This window comes from Coregonus lavaretus (assembly GCF_964263955.1).
Source record: "Coregonus lavaretus genome assembly, chromosome: 18".
NCBI classification, from domain to species: Eukaryota; Metazoa; Chordata; class Actinopteri; order Salmoniformes; family Salmonidae; genus Coregonus; species Coregonus lavaretus.
This window is the reverse complement of record NC_140005.1, coordinates 33,748,280-33,769,354: the sequence shown is the minus strand read 5'-3', so window position 1 is coordinate 33,769,354 and position 21,075 is coordinate 33,748,280. Positions and strand designations below refer to the sequence as shown.

General features: G+C 40.0%; 2 protein-coding genes across 2 annotated transcripts in view; both read right to left on the bottom strand.

The window, feature by feature from the left end:
• Positions 1-3,468: 3,468 nt before the first annotated feature.
• foxg1a (forkhead box G1a) lies at positions 3,469-4,707 on the bottom strand (the record flags this gene model as incomplete). Its single annotated transcript, XM_084181833.1, has 1 exon — positions 3,469-4,707. The coding sequence occupies one exon, from the start codon at positions 4,705-4,707 to the stop codon at positions 3,469-3,471; it is 1,239 nt and encodes a 412-aa protein (XP_084037959.1).
• A 7,439-nt stretch (positions 4,708-12,146) lies between these two features.
• sptbn5 (spectrin, beta, non-erythrocytic 5) overlaps positions 12,147-21,075 on the bottom strand; it is a gene marked incomplete at its 5' end in the record, with an annotated part of 56,203 nt that continues 47,274 nt past the window's right edge. Inside the window, 18 exons of the mRNA XM_084181902.1 lie at positions 12,147-13,656; positions 13,935-14,146; positions 14,356-14,475; positions 14,664-14,755; positions 14,867-14,950; positions 15,108-15,176; positions 15,300-16,034; positions 16,226-16,333; positions 16,600-16,776; positions 17,014-17,203; positions 17,439-17,656; positions 17,865-18,020; positions 18,261-18,437; positions 18,739-18,943; positions 19,210-19,406; positions 19,608-19,820; positions 19,989-20,175; positions 20,437-20,693. Of these exons, the coding sequence (XP_084038028.1) occupies positions 13,508-13,656; positions 13,935-14,146; positions 14,356-14,475; positions 14,664-14,755; positions 14,867-14,950; positions 15,108-15,176; positions 15,300-16,034; positions 16,226-16,333; positions 16,600-16,776; positions 17,014-17,203; positions 17,439-17,656; positions 17,865-18,020; positions 18,261-18,437; positions 18,739-18,943; positions 19,210-19,406; positions 19,608-19,820; positions 19,989-20,175; positions 20,437-20,693 (3,546 nt within the window). The 3' untranslated portion in view covers positions 12,147-13,507. The remainder of the gene's footprint in view (positions 13,657-13,934; positions 14,147-14,355; positions 14,476-14,663; positions 14,756-14,866; positions 14,951-15,107; positions 15,177-15,299; positions 16,035-16,225; positions 16,334-16,599; positions 16,777-17,013; positions 17,204-17,438; positions 17,657-17,864; positions 18,021-18,260; positions 18,438-18,738; positions 18,944-19,209; positions 19,407-19,607; positions 19,821-19,988; positions 20,176-20,436; positions 20,694-21,075) is intronic.

The following is a 21,075-nucleotide window of genomic DNA, read 5'->3' as shown; positions in this document are numbered from 1 at the left end:
CAGGCCCATGCGCGCTGAGCCTCAGGATTGTTACTCTCCGTGTAAACTGAAGCCGGTTAGGATCAAGTCTGTGACCTGCACTTGCCCTGCTATACAGCTGTTAGTTGCATACAATAAAGCAGGATTTGGCGCATGCAGCGTTTTATTGGACAACAGATACACAGGATATGCCCGCTATACCAATCCGTGCGTAAACGTGCGTAAAAGTGCTCTATCAATTGTTATCCTTATGTGACTGCGTCGACATACATTTGTAAATATGTATGTTTGTCAATTACCTTAAGCGGTGGGTTTCTATGTCTTGAGGTCCATGTCATTCCGTACTACAGCAGGCCTACGTTGTGCACCTTAATTTGACCAATAGACAGTATTACCAGTAAAAGGGCATTATTCTAAAATCAGTGGTATCATTCATTTGAAGAAGAAAATGTGTGTTTGTCGTAGGCTGTTGAGTTGATTGGGCATACGCCTATGTGAGTTACTTCAAAATGTTTATTTTGTCTAACACGGCCTAAAGGTCTAGATTTTGGTCTAGATATGTCATAGATTTTGTCACTTCCGGTGGTAATACGCTTTGTAGTAGCCCTAGGCCTCTTCAGTAGCCGGTGGCTGGTTTGAACCATAGCCTATATGGCGAGATTACAAGGCAGGAGGATGTCCTCAAATCGCTCTGCTATCGCTATGAGGTACAACCACGCCCTTACCCAATTCCTTGAAGTTCTTCACTTTAAAAATAGCTACTATTTTGCTGACAGACAGTAACCTATAGCCCATATTTCCGCCTTGACTAGCCTTTACATCATCCATACAGTATAGCATAAAGCAACCCAGTCATAAAAGACCGATGCTTGGCACGCAATCCTTCAGTTTATGCTTTGTTCTAAATATAAGACATAAATATGAGTCCTCTCTGTGGTTCAGGTATATTGATTACTAATTGTTGTGGCTGAAACTCAGGAGGAAGACTGAAGGCAAGGGCAAGCGAATAACACGCACATTGATATATAAACAGGTCCTCTGTAGCTCAGCTGGTAGAGCACGGCGCTTGTAACGCCAAGGTAGTGGGTTCGATCCCCGGGACCACCCATACACAAAAAATGTATGCACGCATGACTGTAAGTCGCTTTGGATAAAAGCGTCTGCTAAATGGCATATTATTATTATTATTGTAAACAAATACTGTACATGTTTCCTGTTTGTTTGGTGTTGCCAAAGCCTCACTTCATAAGAATAGTAAACGTATTTAATATATCATTTTCGTAGGCCCATGAAGGCCTAACTTATACACTAGAACAACAGTAGAGCTATAATAATAATAATAAGCCATCATAGTGATAATCATAAGCATAATAATCATATTAAATGTAACTAAACCTAACACGTATTATTTGGCCCGTTGCATTTTATTTTATTCTGCATATTCCCTATATGCGTAGCCTAAATTTGAAATAAGAATATTAACACAATTCGCTGTTTTGAATTTCTTATTAAACTATGAATACTTTTAAATATTATCTTAGATAATGCTTCAAATGTATCATATTATTTATAGTAGCACGTATATATTTCCGTAGTTTAAGAAGATATATTTCTTCAAGATTTAACCCTACCTCATTCAGTCTTTGTCTTTTGAGTGGTCACCCCATTTAACATTTTAACGATAACATCTAGCGAGGAGATATTGAGTTGCACTAGTCCATTGTGAAAAGCAGTACGGTTATTGTATTACAGTCAGACTCATTTAACACGATGCCTCTTTAGGAAATGAACAAATTACTGACCGCACAGTACTGAAAGTTATACGCTTCTGTTGTGTTTCATTTGTATTAGGCGTTACTATCATTTGAAATAAAGAACAAAAAAAACTAAGAACACCAGGAAGTGGAAAGTATTCCATAGGTCTTAGCTGCATAGTAGGCATGTCATGCATTTCCTTATTATTTATGTAGGCTACATTAAAACACAGTGCCTTTAGGAAAACATGTTGACCTGGTCTGCACTGCAGTCAATAACACTACACGTTTAAACAATTAATGCCCCCGAAGCTAATACATCAATACTCATCAAATAGAAGATATGAGAGGGGAGAAGGAGGACAAATACAAAACCACACTAACAACAGCGGTTAAAGCGTTCAAACCGTATCCAAAACCTTAAGCAGCCTGCACGAGACCATGATTAGTCACAGGCATTATGTAGGCCTACTAGATGTGTCAACTTTTAAGCATCTCTTTACAACACTATTGCTAATGTGTGGTTGCAGTTTATTTAACATGGGTAGGCCTGGTTTGTTTTTAACTAACAAATACTAAGTACCAAGTGGTCAAAATAAGGGAGGCAAAGGAAGCTGAAACATTTTTGTGGCAGTTGGTTCTCAAAGCCAAACGCTGAACGGAGAAGGCCTAGGTCCTATACCCGCACAATGTTGCCTGCACAGCACTCCAATTAACAACCACATACAACATAACAACCGAAACGTACTACTATTGTAATATGAATGGCAAAAAAGACAAACGTTTTCATCAGATATGGACGTAACCTATTATTTTATTTTGATCGATTAACAGTTTTAGCGACAAACACGGGAATAAGACCACAATATCACAACCATGAAATTTAAAGACGACATAAACAATCACTCCATATTTTTATGAGGCATTTGCTCAACACGGGTTACACGTTCGCAAAGTTAACCTATAATTACAATAGGTATATTGACATTTGACTAATTACAAAAAGGATGTGACCTGGTGATGACCACATACAGTAAAATATTCACAACACATGTTAAAAGGCATTCATTCATTTTGTCCCCTTCTGAATCTGTTCTGGTGCTGAATAGTGAAATTCTCGAGTATTTTCTCTAAACCCATTCTTTGGTCTATAAAGTATAACATTGTGAAAATATGAGCCTATATATAAATGAATGGCAGAATAAAGTAGGCTACTACTTTGTTCATTATGGGAGAGGACAAAATAACAAAGAGCCATGGGTTGGTATGGTTATTCTGCATTTTAAAACACATTTATTTGAAAATTAAAAATTAAAATTGTTTTGCAAAAATCATATTCCACCAGCGCACTCATGATACGTGATAATACTGCAAACATGGAGACTGGTGGTTCATGTGATGGTATTAGATATTCTTAATATTAAAATTAGGCAAATCTGCAGACACTATTTAAATACACATTCTAAGGTAATGCCTCAGTCCAAAAACTACGTTTTCTCTTCGTTTTTTGCCGTATCACATTGCACGTTGCTGACAGTGGAATAATAAACAACTCCCCGACACTTGACATTATAAACAGAGAAATAAATGCAGAATATTAATAAAAAATACCTGGGCTTCAGTTCGGGCTGCTTTCATTTTGTTTTCTTTTTGTTTAGTTTCTCTTTTCTTTATATATTTTACAATGTAAATGGGTGTAAAATGTTCACTTACAGTCTTGCTCCCGTGGGATTTATTAGTGTATAAGTGGATTTGAAGTTGACCCTTGATTATGATGTGTGAAGTAATCAGAAAGTCCTCCAGAAAGTCCAGAAGAGAAACTTGGTAGAGAAGACCTTAAGGACTCACAGGGAAGAGACGAGGGCGCCTGCGGGGAGGAGGAGGAGGAGGCAGCCCGGGCCGTCATCGAAGTGCTGCTCTGGGAGGTCATTGATGGATGGGGGACATGGGGGAAAAAGTAACTTGTCTGTCCTGCAAGGAGGTTTATGGACGAACATGGGTTTAAAGAGTAAGTCCCGGAGCAGGGCACCGATAGACCACATGGCACAGAGGCCGCCAACGCCGCCGCCGTTAGGTGATGAGTGGCATAGGGAATGTCTCCATTCACAAGTCTGTCAACACTCAGGCCATTGGAAGAAGGGAAAGAATGGTTGTTCCCCAAACTGTTTTGAGTCAACATTGTACTGTAGGACATAGGATGACTAGGGTATGGCGATGATGTCCCATTGTAGCTCAATGCGCTGCTGGCCCTCGGATGGTGAAGCGAAAGAAACGGTGACATTGGCCAATATAGAGAGCCGGCTCTATCCATAAAGGTCAACCCAGTGGAAGTAAGACGAGCGCCCCGCTTAAAAGCCAACTTTGCCCTTGATGTGGTCGATCTCCTGCGAAGTTTGCCGGTTGTCCCACCGATAAACACATCGTCACTCGAGGGGTCAAGCATCCAGTAGTTCCCCTTACCCGGGTCATCATAGTGCCGCGGGACTTTAACAAAACATTTGTTTAGGCTAAGGTTATGCCTGATGGAATTCTGCCAACCCTGCTTGTTCTCCCGGTAATAGGGGAAATTCTTCATAATGAACTCGTAAATACCGTTCAGAGTTAGTCGTTTCTCCGGACTCTGCCGAATAGCCATCATAATTAAAGCATTATAGCTGAATGGTGGTTTCTCGTACTTGCCGTTTTTCTTTTCACCATCTTTCCCACCGCTCTCCCCCTCTTTGCTATCCTTCTTCTCTTCCTGTTTTTCCCTCTCTTCCGTGCAAGTCGTTTCATTGGACGAATTTTCACTTTTGGTGCAAATGTTCTCCGACTTTGGGTCCTGCACCAGGGTAGGTAAAGGAATCTTCTCCTCTTCCTCGGGGACGGTTCTGTGGTGGTTGTCACTTTGGACAGCTTCAGGCACCAGACTGTTTATACTGAACGATGATTTAGGAATCATTTTCACTTCTTTCCGTTCTCCCATATCCAACATCACACGCAAGGTAAAATGGCAACAAGCAGCAGCACAGTTGGGTCTCAATCTCTTACGCCTGCAACTCTGCTAATAAAAAACAACTATTTCATGTTCTTTACAGCACATCGATAGGAGACAGATAGCTACAATTAATTATGGAGCCACAGACACTATGATGTAAACAAAAAATGGTTGAACCTTTACAGTCGAGAGCCAACCACAGCACCATAAGTATTAACGCGTCCTCCCTCCTCCCAGCCAATCACAGAGCAGTTCTTAGCAGTTGCTAAAGTGCCCAAGGATACACACATCCACCAATGCAACGCAGAATGGGCTCCCCATCAACAAAGGTTTTCTTTCTCGGACCAAAATCATACCAAGAAAATAGACCACATAGGCCTAACCTTAATCCATTCCACTGCTCTTGATATTTCCAGATTGCTGATTCAACATATCTCTGCGTCTTCAACATTTTGTGTACATTCCCATGGAAATAAACACAAGAGGGACACAGAAATGTAGCGGCCGAGGAGAGGTACTACTTTATGTCTCAAGCATAAGTAGCCTACTATTAAAATGTGGATATTCGATTACATGTTAAAGAATGGACATTAATGTATGGTTTTTATATGGAGATCTCCACAGTAGCACGGTGGAACTTAATACGTTCAGGTAGCATTTAAAGATACTTAATAGATAAATAATGATGTTTGTTTACGGTCCATCTTTTTAGAGTTCAAGTAAATACAAGCCCCGGCCCACGGCTACTTGGAGCCCGAGATCTCCATCGTGCGCTCGTGCGTAATGGTTTGGAGTTACGGTTTTGAGAAGTAATCCATATATTTTACTCCATAGGCTATGCGGCGTTGCAAACATCACAAACATATCATTATTAGTAGTATTGTTAGGCCTACTATTATTTGCCTAGTAGTTGTAGTAGGCTATCCTGCTAGTAGTAGAATGCCTAGTATAGTAGCCTATAGGCCTAGTATTCATATTGGTATTAGGCATAACATGTTCATACATGTTCATACATAATACCTAGGCCTATAATAATAATGATCACCATAATAGTAAATCACGATGACGGGTAACAAGGTAACAAGGGATATTACAATTTAGAGAGCAAGGATGTGCCGTTATTACCGGGATTATAAACACAAAACCTGTTTAAACTTTTGCAATTAAATTTTTTTGACGAAGGGTTCTCAGTCATAGTGGGAATTTATCGATAGCGGAGAACTGTACTAGTATATTTAGCCTACAAATATGTGGCCCCAGTGGTCATGACGCTCCAAGAAACAAGCTTTGCACCTTCGAGTCAATTGTCATAACCCATCCTCCATTGACTTCATCTGAAATATTAAATTCAAACACAAATGTATTACTTTAGTCCAGGTGCGAAAAAGCCTTGCGAGAACGAGTAGCCTAAATGCTGGACATCATTGGTTCTCACAGAGCTCAGACCAGCTCCAGGACAGGCCAGTTTATAGTATATCTGTCTATTTTTGTTGTTGTATTTGTGTGTTTAGGTAAACTAACTCATATTGATATTTGACAAGATGGGCGACACACACACACACACACACACACACACACACACGCACGCACACACGCAGAGACAAATTCACCAAGCAGAGAGCGCAGGAGCGCACGGGAGAGAAATAAGTGGTGGAAAGGAGAGATACAAACAGAGAGCCTCGTGAATTCCCACAAGGTGAATTTTTTGGCTCGACCTACTGTTGATGCACATTCATGTAAATATTAGTGGCATTCGTTAAAAATGTCAAGCCAACATCATGTGTTTTAAGAAATGTTAAAATAGTGATTACATATAGGCTTAAATATCCCAAAATAACACATAGCTGTATAACAGTCATAGTTAGTTGTCCTATAATAACACAATGAAACAAAAACCAGCATGTTATTTTGCCTATTTTGGTTCTTTCATTATGTTGTTATGATATCCAATATGTCGTCTTGTGGTTAGTCACGGATGAGACAGTGCTATGACGAATGGCTACCATGGATACTTTTGGCTGCTATTACTACCACAATAATAATAACCACAACAATAGCCTACGTAATAGTAATAATAATAATAGTGATGCTGTTATTGTAACGCACTTAATTTTTATCCAATTTCTGAAGGGACATTTAATAGTAAAGTCAACGGAGAAACACTGGCCAAAAAGATGGGACAAAGCATGATAAGAGTTTTTTTGTGTAGGCCTATTTTTCCAAATATGATCGGGAAATACAATTTCACCAACACCCTTAGTAAGCTATATATGAAGTGCAAACGATTTATTTAGTCATGTAATTTCATTTCCGATTTGCAAAAGAAAGGTAAACTGTGTAGGCCTATAAGCACTAGCAACGCTCATATCTCATCTATGCGCAATCTGATGGTTTGTCTTGCATTCTCATGGTGGTGATGAGTCCAACTTTCCCAGAGACTAGCTGTTGGACAAAGAATGTGATACTCCTGAACAGCCTTATCGCATCACTTAAAAGGAATGGACTGGTTGTCAACGCTTTCTTTCGAGTAAACAAAAAAGGTCATGAGCACGTGTTTTCTAAAGTTTGTGGTATTATCTCTGCAATTTATATCCTCTATTTTGTTCTTGCAAATTAGTTTGCACGCCACCAATAAATTATTTAATAAATGTAGCGAATAAATGCCAGTTCTATGAGTAGAAAACTACCAGTAGTAGCCTATACTTTAAATATATTTGAAATATAGGATGAAAGACAATTATAGTAATGTGGTGTGCCCGTGGTGTGCAAGCATGTGCATCCGATTTCATCACAAATCACAAATCTACATTATACACTTTACAAATGATGTGCCCAATCGTTTGTTTAGTGTATGTATGAAGCCTATTTGTTTTAATAAACACAATCATAGGGTTGAGCACTGTTGGACACGCTGCTGCTGCAGCTACTGATGATGATGATGACTTTTGGGAGTGCAACTGAAAGTGAATAATAACAGTCTGAATCATGAGGTGTATAAATACAGTAAATACTAACCTAGCCTACTACAATAACCCATGCAGAGGCCTGATGCACAGCAAATCTCTATTGAGGATTAATAGCGAAGAGTAGGAAAGTAGCATTTCTTGCGACTAAAGCATGATGAAATGCTTGTATTACTGTCTGATTTACAATAGTAGCCTACACTGTAAAACCGGATAAGTTCTGGCTACTCAAACATTTTTAGGAAATCGATTACCTAAAAAAAAAAAAAAAAAAAAAAAATTTTTTTTTGTTGTTATAAGGTATGCTTAAATTTAACGCCCCCACTAAGCCACGCTTCCAATAATTTCCCAGTGTGCCTTGCCTTTTCGATTGAATTGTAGAGTTACCACCCATGACTGTATTTGTTAGTAACAGAGACGTAGCTGTTGAATTCGTTTATTTTCATTCCTGTGGCCTTCACCAAGTGAGTTCCTAGGCAAATATTATCATTATAATTTAACCATTACATATATCATGAGGCCTTAAAAAGTGGCCTGAAACTCATCGATAACAGGCCACATCAGGCCTGCAAGTAGGGTTGCAAAATTCCACAAACTTTCCCCAAAAAAATTATAAGTAATCTTCCAACCAGGATTTCTGGAAAACCTGGGAAATCTACCAGAAACTGTCAATCACATTATGCTGGCTTGCAAAGTGATGTGTAATTCCTATGTGTTAGGCTATCCAACAGTTGAACTACGTAAGCCATTTAAACTGGAACACCCATTTCAGTAACAGGTGCAAAAATGAAATGATTGGATTAGTTTAGAATTGTTTTATTTCTCTTTGTGTAGCATAACATTTAATAAATCAATCACTCAATGTACATGCAAAAATACAGATATTAAAAACAATTCCAGAAAAATCTACCTGCAGTAGAGCATGCTGGGAAAAAAGTTCATTTGTTATCAATCTTTCAAAAAAATATTGTTGATGTGACTTCTCACTTAGTTTTGAGTTAGTACCACATACACGTTTTAAGTATTTTAGTTAAAAATGCCTTGGGGTTTACAGTGTATAGGCCTACCTTAAATAAAACGTTATTCTTATACTATAGAAACTATATGTCCATAACGGAACCTAAAGTAAACAAATGGTAGAATGATAGCCAATAATGGTTTAGAACAGGGATGGGCAACTGGCAGCGAACGTTGTTGTAGGCCAGCGGATCAATTTCCAAAAACGGAAGAAGTATATATATATAAATATCATTTCAAAATTGCACCTTGTGTATTCTACTATTTTAACTCTCAACAGTAAGTTGAGACCCCAACTGAGTTCCTAATATATATCATATACTGTATGTACTGTATTAGGAACTCAGTTGGGGTCTCAATTTACTGTTGAAATTACACAAGGTGCAATTTCGAAATTTGGTTGTGCAGCAGCAGTTTTCTCTTGTTATGTCAGTCACTAGCTAGGTTTCCATCCAATTGGCGGCAGATCTTACATTTTTACATTTACGTCATTTAGCAGACGCTCTTATCCAGAGCGACTTACAGTTAGTGAATACATATTTTTTTTATATATATATATATACTTTTTTTTTATACTGGCCCCCCGTTGGAATCGAACCCACAACCCTGGCGTTGCAAACGCCATGCTCTATCAACTGAGCTACATCCCTGCCGGCCATTCCCTCCCCTACCCTGGACAACGCTTGGCCAATTGTGCGCCGCCCATGAGTCTCCAGGTCGCGGCCGGCTGCGACAGAGCCTGAATTCGAACCAGGATCTCTAGTGGCACAGTTAGCACTGCGATGCAGTGCCTTAGACCACTGCGCCACTCAGGAGCCATTCTTCATGCAAATATAAAAAAATCTGCTTAAATAAAATATGCAAAACATTTTACCTACACAAAAAGATCCCACCTTGTCTAGTATATTTAGTTTAGTTGACATTTGGAAAGTTTACCAACACATTTTCTGTTTCCATCAACATGTTTTATCCGTTGGGTTATGTATAATGTTGGGTTATATAGCGAATGTGTCCACTCTGGTATTGGCACATGCTCTCTAACCAACATTTTGCGTCTACAGTGCGGGTGTAGCCTACATTATGAGATTATTATGGACAAAAGAGCGAGATTATTTTTATTTGTCAAAAGGCAGCCAAGCATCAATCATAATTTTTCTATCAGGCCTGTCGTGACATTTTTTTATCCTATATGTAGCCTACTTTACAGGCATAAAAACCTGGCTACTGACAGTCACTCAATTAGCCCATGTCAGCTAAGATTTTTTAGATTGGTAAATTAGTCTAGCGGCCAGCTGTCTAAACTTGTAATAATCAACAAAATGTGGTTTAGGGCCCCCAAAAGTCTAGGGCCGGCCCTGACTGTGTGTGTGTTTTTTTGTGGCCCCCAAAGTTGCCCATTTCTGATTTAGAACAAAATTACAGCCATAAAAGTAGAATTCTATCAATAATTCCAACCACGTTATGTTTCATGCAAAAACATTTATAAACACGCCGTTGATGTGAACACATTATTATTCACTTTAGGGCACAAATAAATAGTGTTGTGTGGAAATAAGACGATAGGGAAGCAGACAGACTGCAAAGCTTCGTTATAAAACTGATGGAGACTGGCGCACATCTGTGAGAGCAGAGAGCCCCCTAGCGGTATAGGAGAGAAGGTCTGCTGGTTTAAAAAGCAGGCGTATTGCAGAGAGGGAATATGACTGAGTCAATTGGAGAAAGGAATTTTGATTAAATTGATTCAGTGAAAATGAAATGTTTGATCGGGACTTTAAAAAAAAACTATTGTCTGCATGTGTTATAATGTTATAAAATTTAAACAAGTTCACCCTGCAGTTTATAAGCAACTTAGAAGCATATGTTAATTGAGGTATGGAGATAAAGTATGTATACAACTGTTGTCACAGCTAACCGTTTATATTTATTTATAAACCTTGATAAATAGTAATAAATCATTATTCGATATTTTTATTTGTTCATACATTTGATTATCAAATTGGTCGGGTTGTGGATTCATTTTTTGGATGGACCTAACCTAACGGCAACCTTTACAATGCTGTTTCTCGTTTAGAGGTGCTGCGGTGTTACGGTATTGTAAATCTGTATGACTATATAACAGACAAGTCTACTGTATTTTGAGCCGTCATGTTCCGTAGTAATGTGTGGATTTAACCATACTGCAAAAGGTGAATAGAGACTATTTGCCTTTCGTTTTCCCGAAATGTACAGTCGGCTATATTATGAATTTATTGGTTAATCAAGGAGTGGGAGCCTAATTTAGCCAGGCTTAATTGGGTATGTGTGTGGCATATATGTTTCTCCTGCAATAAATCGTAAAGATGTGGGGTAACGGTGAATATCAAGCCAATTTTCATACACAACAGGGAGTTTTAATTTACTATCGTGTACAGGTATATTGAACTAATTAGAAACATAACAAAAAATTGAGGATGAGGTATTTGTCCCTTTTACAAGCTTGTAATTTTGGGAAATATCCTATTCTTTGGAGTTTTAAAATTAGTTTCTACAGAATAATGTATTTCCGATTGATTTTACTGATTGTGCTGGCCGAGACCAACATTGTTAAATCTTTGAGCTGTGTGGTGATTCATTACTTGTTCTCAACTGGCCTACCTGGTTAAATAAAGGTGCAGCTGCTTTGGGAGGCGCGTGATCCGAATAACAACTATGGAGTGGCTCTTGATCTAATAACCTATTGAATGAAGACAATTCTATAGGCTTGGGGTTACCAACATATAGTTAACAATGAAATGTTTTGCAAGCAAGCCGAATTATGTGATTTTGTAGAACAGGAAATACAGGCACATATATTCTGTGTTAGTATTCAATAGAATTTGTAGGGCTACATCTGGGGCTTTGACAAATAAGCCATTTTGGGCCCCGTGTAGCTCAGTTGGTAGAGCATGGCACTTGCAACGCCAGGGTTGTGGGTTCGATTCCCACGGGGGGCCAGTATGAAAATGTATGCACTCACTAACTGTAAGTCGCTCTGGATAAGAGCGTCTGCTAAATGACTAAAATGTTAATGTAAATGTTCCACCCTGTAACATGGTAGAGCATGACATTTGCTTATGAATGATTTCTAAAGAATCTACCTATAGGCCTTCTAAAGTCTTAAATTGTTGAAAATGTAGCCTATTGTTTCGTTTAAAATGTAATGTATTCTTTTAAAAATGTATTATTACTACTATACAATTGGGCTGTTTTTTTTTTTCGATTACAATTCAAATATAAGGTCATCGAGTTCAAAACATGATGTCCTTTAATTAGGCCTACTGGAAAACCTCAAACTAATGTAAACGTAATAATTAATCCTACTATAAATACTAACTACTGCACAGAAATGATCCAAAAATAAATTACCAAAATAAATTCTTGCCCATAACCTCTATACATTACAATCATTGTGTTTGAGACAAAAAAAGAACCCACAAATGAAATCCCTTCATTCCTTTATTCTACCAACACGTCTAGCCTAACGACAACAAATGGGTGATCAAACGCATGACCTGAAATATCATGGCGCATTACCCAAATTGTTTAACAAGTTAAATGCAACAATCACAAATAGACAACACTCAAGATGTTAAATCAATGGCAACATCTCGAATTAACTTTTGAACTGCAAGGAATAGACTTGAGGAATAGACGGTCTTGTTGCTTCATTGTCTCTGACGCCATCAAGCGGTAGTAAATGTTGCTGATTCAAGAAGGCAAGGCAAGGCCTAGGATAGAAAATGCTGAAAGGTCAGTCGTTTGTGGCATGTACTTTGCTGACACTTCTTGTATGGTTGTATGTTGTAGTCTAATTCTTTACGCATTTCTCAATTCCAGCGAAATTAAAAATGTTCAACAAATACATGTATTTTTACAGAATCTGCAAAACATACATAACCGTTTAATCAGATGATCAAAAGTGAAATATATTAGGCTACTAGCCAACATAAAAAAGCATAATAAATGTGGAATATTGGATGAGAAAAATTGTCCCCTAATTTTATCTGAATGCAAGCTTTTATTATACTAACACATGCTCAATCTGAAATAAGTCATTTAGTTTATTCTTGGTTGAAGTCTATCGAAAATAATTGAAATCCGAATGCCTTTTGCAAAATGTATAAAGTAGAAGTGGTGAAAGTACATCCATCCTAATCACACTGCCATTAAATTATGGCATGAAAATGAATTGCAAAAATTATACTATCTTTTGAAAAAGTCCTCTCATTTCGTTGGACTGACTAAAATATTTAAAGATAAGAATTAACTTCATATCATGTACTATTTCTCAACAAGATTGGCGGCCTTTAATCCATAAAATTAAATATCGGCCACATATTTACTTAAAATACACATGTATAATTCTAATATTGGCAAATCTGTCATTGACATAATGCATAATTAAAGCAAAACTTCGTTTGAGCAAGGTAAGGATTATCTATCTGTATGTTTCTACACCAGATATATTAGTTTAATTACCAAATGTGGTGATTCGTAAATTATTGTGAATTGAAATGTTGTGTAAAATGAAATAGGCCAACTGAATGTAATTATTGCTATGGAATAAATAAATTCGCTTTTTAAATAGGCACTGGCATAAAATCTCATGAGCATGCAGCAGTCTTGAGTAGATCAACACAAGGAGAAAAGTAACATATAAATTGTTGCTAACATATCATAAACCAATGCTAATGGTTTACAACATAAAGATTGTGCCATTTGATTTGAACATTGTAAAGTTAATATTAAGATATCAATTGTTAAGATGACTATTCTAATAACACAGGAAATATCCCAAATCACTTTCCAAAGAGCTTCTTGAAGACACTCTTGTTCTTGGGTTTGTCTTTGGGCTCAGGGTCATTGAGGCTTTGTGGAGGTAGAGGAGGTTGGGTGGTGGGGGGATGGTTCCTCTGTAGGGAACTCAGGCTCTGGGTTATTACAGTTCCTGGAACAAGACAGCACATTATGTTATGAGAGGCCTCAAAGTATTTCAGAGTATTTTGTAAGGATTTATTAATAATAATACAATGTTAACATGCCAAAAAATGTAGTGAAGATCTGGAATTTCTTTCTGTACCAAAATTGTTGTTTGTAACCATTGTGTAATGAGTCAAATTGAGGGAAACAAATGCATAGTCTCACCTGGAATTTATTTCAGTTTCAAAATGGTTGTTTTTGTAATATTTCAAGTTATGGGAAACTAATGCATGTGTACAGTCTCACCTTCATCTTTGGTCTCCCCTCCTGAAGGGTAGTGGTGCTTGTTGTAATATGTATGGGGGGGCTTTGGTGGTGGCCCTCTATCGCTCTCAAAACGTTCATTGCAGACAACACTTTCTCTGGAGCCAACTCTGAGAAACCCTTTGTTCTCAGAAGCATCATTGATGTCGACCTGTTTGGAGTTCTGGTGATCTACTGTGTCCTTTGAGGAGTTCCTGAACAAAATGGGAATTGGCAAATTATTCAAACAGCAAGATACTGTATTTACTAAATTTTATAACGAGATCATTACTCAAAAACACCAGGATTCAAATAAATACTTTATTTGGCAAACTATTTGGTTTAGGCACTGGTAAAAGATGTGCTATTAATTTATAATAACAAAGTTTTAAGGAATGGCCCTTCTGTTTGACAGTTGACTTACCCAGAATCCTCAGAGTCAGAGGAGCTTTCAGACTTGGTGCAGTTCTGAAGTTCCTCTACCCATTTGAGCTGCTGCTCTCGGCTAGAGGCAGCAAACAGGTACTGACTTCCATCATCCAGACTGAAGGACATACACAGACAGCAGAACAGACAGTCACATACATTTACATTTTGTCAGAGGAGCAGTCTTTGTATACTTTATTACAAGGTCCTCAAACTTCTAACATGGCATGTTTTATACAGTACTTAGATATAGCTTGATTTGCTACTTTAAGCATCGATTATCTTTCAGTAATGTGAAAGGCTCACGTTAGTTTGAAGGTATGGTCCTTTCTCCTATAGTATGGGTTTTCCTTACACACTGCTCCAACCATATTGATGGGGGGCCATAGGGAAGACCTCTGTAAAAAAGCAGTGACATACTGTACTCTCAAAAGTCATTGTTTTCTCTAAAAGTACCTGTGAATTTAACTTTAAAATCTTTTTCTGTAGACTTGATGAATAAGCAGTACCTCTGTAGCTGCATCTCTGTCTTTGAAAAGATTGAGTGTCTCCCTCTCCAGTACTGCATAGACAGCATCCCAGTTCTCCAAACCCTGCAAACCAATACAGTTTCATGGTTTTACAGCTTTATCTAATTGTAAATAATTAATGATTTGATCATTAAAACACTGGAGATGACCTAGCATCAACAATTGTTTTAGGTCAGAATGTTTCGGTCCTCTACATTGATAAAGTAAAACATGGTCTTACTTTGTTTCCGCTTTGTTTCACCTTGATCTCCAACATCCCATCCATTCTGACAGGCACTTGACCTCTGACCTATAAAGATGTAAACAACACAGTTCTCAAGATGGATAACAGTAGACATAGTGTAAAACGTAAATAAACATGGTATCCACTCAGACTCAGAGGGTAGTTTGTTAATTAGTGATCTGATCTCACATCAGATATTGAGTCTGACAGCGTAGCCACCTCCTCTGGTAGGTCCTCTAGTTTCCTGTGGTGTAGCAGTACAGGGGAAGGGGGCAGGTCTCTGCAGGGGGGAGGGAGTTCAGGGGGTGTGGTGGGTTCGTTATCTGGCTGCTCAGGATGTTCAGAGGGGACAGGTGCCGATACAGGTGAGAGTGGGGGCGATACATTTGAGGCTGGTTCCGGTGAGGTCGGCGATGGGGCCGACACAGGTGTTTCTGGGGCCAGCTCCTCATGCCTGGCTAACTTCCTCTCTCTGAGGGAGAGCCTTGGCTTGGGGGTGATAGGTGGTCTATCTGTGGGAGGCAACTCTTCTTCCTTCACTGACAATCTATGGGATCTGTAGCGAGAGTGGCTACTGGTCTCTGTAGTGGGAGAGGATGGAGGGGATGGAGGAGGGTTGACTGGAGGGGCGAAGCGTGGGGATCTAGAGGGGGCCACAAAGGCAGGGTTCTGGGTGGTCAGGGCCCTAGGGACGGGGCTGGGAGGGGGGCTACTGGAGATGGATGAGGAGGGAGATGGAGCTGGATCTGGTGTCTTGCTGGTGCTGGTTCTGCGGACCCGGTCTGTGGGTTTTAGGGGTTTAGGGGCGGTGGGTCGGGGGGTCTTAGGGTCAGACGGTTTCCTCTTCAGGGAGGTCACCCTGGAAAGCTTCTTCCTGGAATTGTCTCCATCATCACCATGGAGGCCTTGTAATCTTTGCTCTCTCTAAAAAATATATAATAAAACATAATGTGTGAGAGTAATCTACTGTATCCATGCCAAAGCCATCTTTTGGGTTATCATTGTTCAAAGAAGACCAAAAGGAATTGTGTGGTTTAATGGAGTTAGCCAAAATTCGACAGCCATAACATCAGTTGTCAGGAAAGGTGAATAGCGTCCTCTCATCTCTCACTCACCTGTGTTTTCTTCTTCTGTAAGGCACTGAATCTGTCACTCTGGGCTTGAATCATAGCCTCCAAGTCCTCCTGTTTCTTCATCAACTCCAGAACGTCTGACACAGAGTCCTGGGAAGGAGAAGAGACATCACTGAGCATCTTAACCAACTTTCACTTAGTGGGTCGAAAAGAAAAATACATAGCACTAAAACCAATAACCAGTATCATGAAAAATCTTTAATTCAAGAAAATATTAACTATTTCATACTATTATCAGAAAGCATGATGACTTATGTCAGTGACTAGGTTCAAACCCAGGTCTCCTGCGCGCCACAATACTGTGTTAACGCCTAGGCTTGCTTTTAACTGGGCTGTCCTCCACTTAAAAGACTCACCCCGTACTCCTCTGCCCTCAGAGTAGCTTCGTAGGTACTGAGCCAGTGCTCTGCCTGCTCCAGCTCCCTCTGTAGCTGTAGGATCTCCAGTTCCTCCTGGTACAACACCCTCCTCTCCTCCCAAACCTCCTGCACCCGCGTCTCCAGCTCCTGCAGCTCCAGAAGACGCTCCTCCAACTGCAATTTGGCAGCAATAGATAGCCATGAATGAAAATAGCTTTATTCAAATGTTCCTATAACAACATTTAACATTGTGACACATTACATAATAATAGAAACAAGATGACAATAATGCTTAAAATAATGCAAAAAATGCAATACTTAAAGAGAAATGTCACATTTCTGTATCTTGCCATTACATTGATGTTTAGGTTGCTTTGACATTATGTCTAAACTTAAGTACTGTGCTACTACCTCTTGGCACATGAAGTTGCCTTCCTCCACGAGGTATTTGCCCTCATCTTTCACAGCCTGTGATTTGTTGAGCTGCTTGTCAATCTGAACATGGTACTCTTCGTGTCTTTTGATTAGCTGCTCCAGGTCAGCACCCTCCCCTCCTGACCCCTCCCCTCTCACCAGGGACAGGGTCTCTTTCAGCCATGCCCTGGGCAATACAGGGGAAAATAAAATAACCTCATGATTCAAAACATAATAGCACTTCAATTTACTTTAAAATGTTCAAATTAGATCCAGGTCAGGTCACACCTCAATAATTATACGTTCATAAAGCATGCATTACACATCTGTAAGCACATCATAAAATGTGACATTATAGAATTGGGTGACATTGTGTTATCTTATCAATCCTAACTACATGAAATGAAAAGAAGTAGACCTACATGAGTTCAGTCCACTCTGTGAGGTATCTCTGCACAGCCTCAGCCTGCCCCAGTCTCTTCCTGCGTTGGATGGCCTTGGCCTGCAGACTAGCCCAGCTCTCCTCCACTTCCTGTAGTCTCTCACTCAGACTGGCCCGCACCTGGGGGTACTTCCTGTTTAGGCCCCGCCCCTCCTCTTTAGTCCGAGACACCTCCCCCTCGATGACCGCCAAGTCTCTCTGGAAACAAACACAGTTATTTGATGGGTGAGTTAGTGTAACCAGCCGTTAGCCCACTGAGTTAAAGGCATTAGTTTAGGGAGCTAAAGCAAGTCATCAGGTCTTGGGTGGCTAATGAAATTGTGAATCTTTGGAGTCTGCCTCAATGAAACTGCTCTGCTCCCATTTCAATCAAACATGTTAAATAAACTTTGGTTGTGTACTGTACCTCCAGTCCTTCATGTTGTCTGATGAGTGCCTGGATACTGAGTAGATCATGATCGTGGTCGTCAGAGTCCAACACCACCTCCTTCTCACTCATCCAACCCTTCAGCTCGTCCACGTCATGGTCAAACTGGTGCACCTCTCGGGCAGACTTCAGGTTCTGTCACACAAAATGGCTGTTATATCACCATGGCTCAGGTCAATTACCCACAGTAATATATAAATAATACTCAGAAGGAGAGTGTTTAACGCACATCAAGCTTGGTACAGGAGCTGGACAAGAAAATAGGGCCACTATAGAATTGTGAGCAGACATGACCTTTCTTCCCTATCGTTTAATCTCCCACTTAAGCAGCTACTTATAATATTATTGATAGAAGAACTGGACTTAGACTTTTACCTCCGCTCTAGTCTTCACATTTTGGTTGAGGTCATCCCATAATTTGTGCAGCGCTGCCTCTCGTCTGTGGCCTTCAGCAGATTTCACCTCCTGTCGTAGTTGTTGAACAGTGCTGAGTTTACTCTGGCCCAGCGTGTTAACCTCAGCCACAAAGTCTTCAAACTTCTTCTGCAACACCTGGAAGAAAGTGACTTTATTAAGAAAATTGCGGCCTGCCTCTAAACTAAAATGCATTAGATATCGATCATTACTTGTCTGATTACAGTACTTTACCAAGACTGTAATCTCACAAAGCTTGTTTTCAGCTACAGCAATATATAAACGATACATACACCCAACAACTGTCCAGTACTTGGCTTATCCGTATTGGCCCTATTCCCATCCTCCAAGACATGGGTCAAAACTTTCAAATACTTGAGCTGCACCTAATTTGCCCTGTATAATGGAACCAATGGAATAGTCCACTCTGCATCTATACCTCCACGTCCTCCAGGTCTTGTCCAAAGTCTTCTGACTCAGCCAGGGTCTTGCGGGAGCACAGCCAGTTCTGCAGCTCCCGGGCCTCTCTCTCAAACACATAGAGGTTCAGCTGGTCCTCCAGAGCTGCCCGTCGTGAGGCAGAGAGACGCAGAAGACTCTCATACTCATCCAGCATGTCTGGAAGACTCTTACTCACTAAATGGCTGATGTAGTGTGAGAGAAATGTCATCATGTCAATGGGCTTAGAACATTTGAAGGAGAGACAAACATTAAGTAATAAAGAAAATGGATTTAGAATCACTAAATGTACATATTTAAAATATGTGAATATAGTTAAATATGTGAATATAGAATATTAATATACTGTAGTTAGTCCCTGTAAATATCTGTGAGATCACATATCTTAATTCCTGACAATGATAACAGATAAAGTGAATAATATACATACTGTAAGGTTTGTATACTGTACCTGTTGGGGTGGCCACAGTGCTCCAGTTTAGCGCCAGTCTCCTGAAGAGACTCTACTTTCAGCTGCTGGTTCTCCAGGTCCAGGTCTATAGAGTCCAGCTTCCTCAGGAAGACCTCGGTGGCCTCCTCGCTCTTCCCAAAGTCTTTGGACTCTAACGTGGGTCTCTGCTCATCTATCCACAGCTCTAGTTCTGAAACCTAAAGAGAAATGTAAGCTTATAAAGGTTCTTCAGAGGGCATCATATTTGGGTGGAAAATAAAAGTCCCTCACTGTAGAAAGTTGTGTAGAAAGATGTATTGAGAGAGAGTTTTTGTGGATTGTGGAACCTGTGTTTGTGTCCAAAGAGCGTGTCAAAAGAGAATGTATGGAGAGTATGGTCAGTGGTCACAGTTATCTACCTCAGAGAGGAAGGTCTGTATCTTCAGAGCCTCCTGCAGCAGTTGGCCCTTGTTCTCTGACTCTCTCCTCAGGCTCTCAAAAATCTTCTTGAGCTCAGCCAGCTTCTCGCTGATCTCATGCGAGGCAAAGTGTCTGCCTCTCACCAGGTTCTGCCCTGCGTCCTGGACAGCCTGCACCAGAGGGGTACGGCTCGCTATCTCTTGCACCACAGCCTGCACACACAGAGGTTCAATCAATCAACCAACCAATCAATCAAATCTTACATGTATAACACTTTTTACAAATACATTTCTCACTAAGTTCTTGACAGAAACCCAAGAACAACCTTGTTGTTAGTATCTTAAATGCAAACTGGTACATTGACCATCGCTGCCTCTGACCTGATGTTTTTTGACCATAGACTGAGTGCTCTGTAGGGAGGTTCCCCAGTCTTTGGAGGAGGCAGAGGGCAGTTTGTCCTGGACCCAGACCAGCTCATCCTCCATGTCACGGTAGAACTGGAACAACAGCTGCCAGGATTCTAAGGTCTCCCGTCGGTTCTGCAATGGCTCAGCCAGGCTGTTATATCTGCAATAACGAAAGTTGTTTAAAATCCGTCTCGAAGGACCATGAAAAAAAGTGTGAGGGGCGGGGCTGCGCAAAACCCTTACAATTCCTTTCACAAGCGCACTCTCACAGCCATGCTGTATTGGTGTGTGTGTACTCTGTTGCATGGTAATAAAATGTGTGTTTTATTAATCTGTCTCGTACTCTGACTAATATTTAAATGTATTTGGGGAGAATCAGACAGTATTATTTATATATCTTTGACAAAAAAAAAAAACTTACCTATTGACAGTTTGGCCTACTCGTTGCTGGATCTCCTGGGCCAGGAAGTTGCCCTTGGAGCTGAAGTCCTTGGCTGTATCCACTAAGCCCTGGACCCTCTCCAGATAGCCATCCACCACCTCCTCCAGGCCCTGTAGAGCCTTCAGCAGCCTGCTGACTGACGGGAGGTCAGTGCCACAGTCCTCATTGGTTACTTCAACTTCTACGGACCTAAGCCACTCCTCTATGTCGTCCAGAGAACGCTGGAACTGTAAAGCCTGGTGGTAGAAAATAACAAAGTTATAGAAGAATTATAGCCTAATACTTTACTTAAAGGCCAAGAGCAGTCAAAATGTTGTTTTTCCTGTGTTTTATATCATATTGTACAACAGCTGATGAAACTAACACTGTAAAAGTGTGAATGCATTTGATCAGTGTTATTTCCTGATAGTTGCTGGTACAATCTACACAAGACCTTCTATTCAGCAGGTTTTGCATGGGTGGAGTTTTGACTTGCCTCGTGACATCAGCAGGCGGTATAAGTTAATATAGACCAATAACAAAGAGAGTTCCAAACATCTCTGCCAATAACAGCTAGTTTTCTGATTACATTTCACTCCCCCTTCCAACTCAGACCACTCCCAGACAATCCTAGCTAAA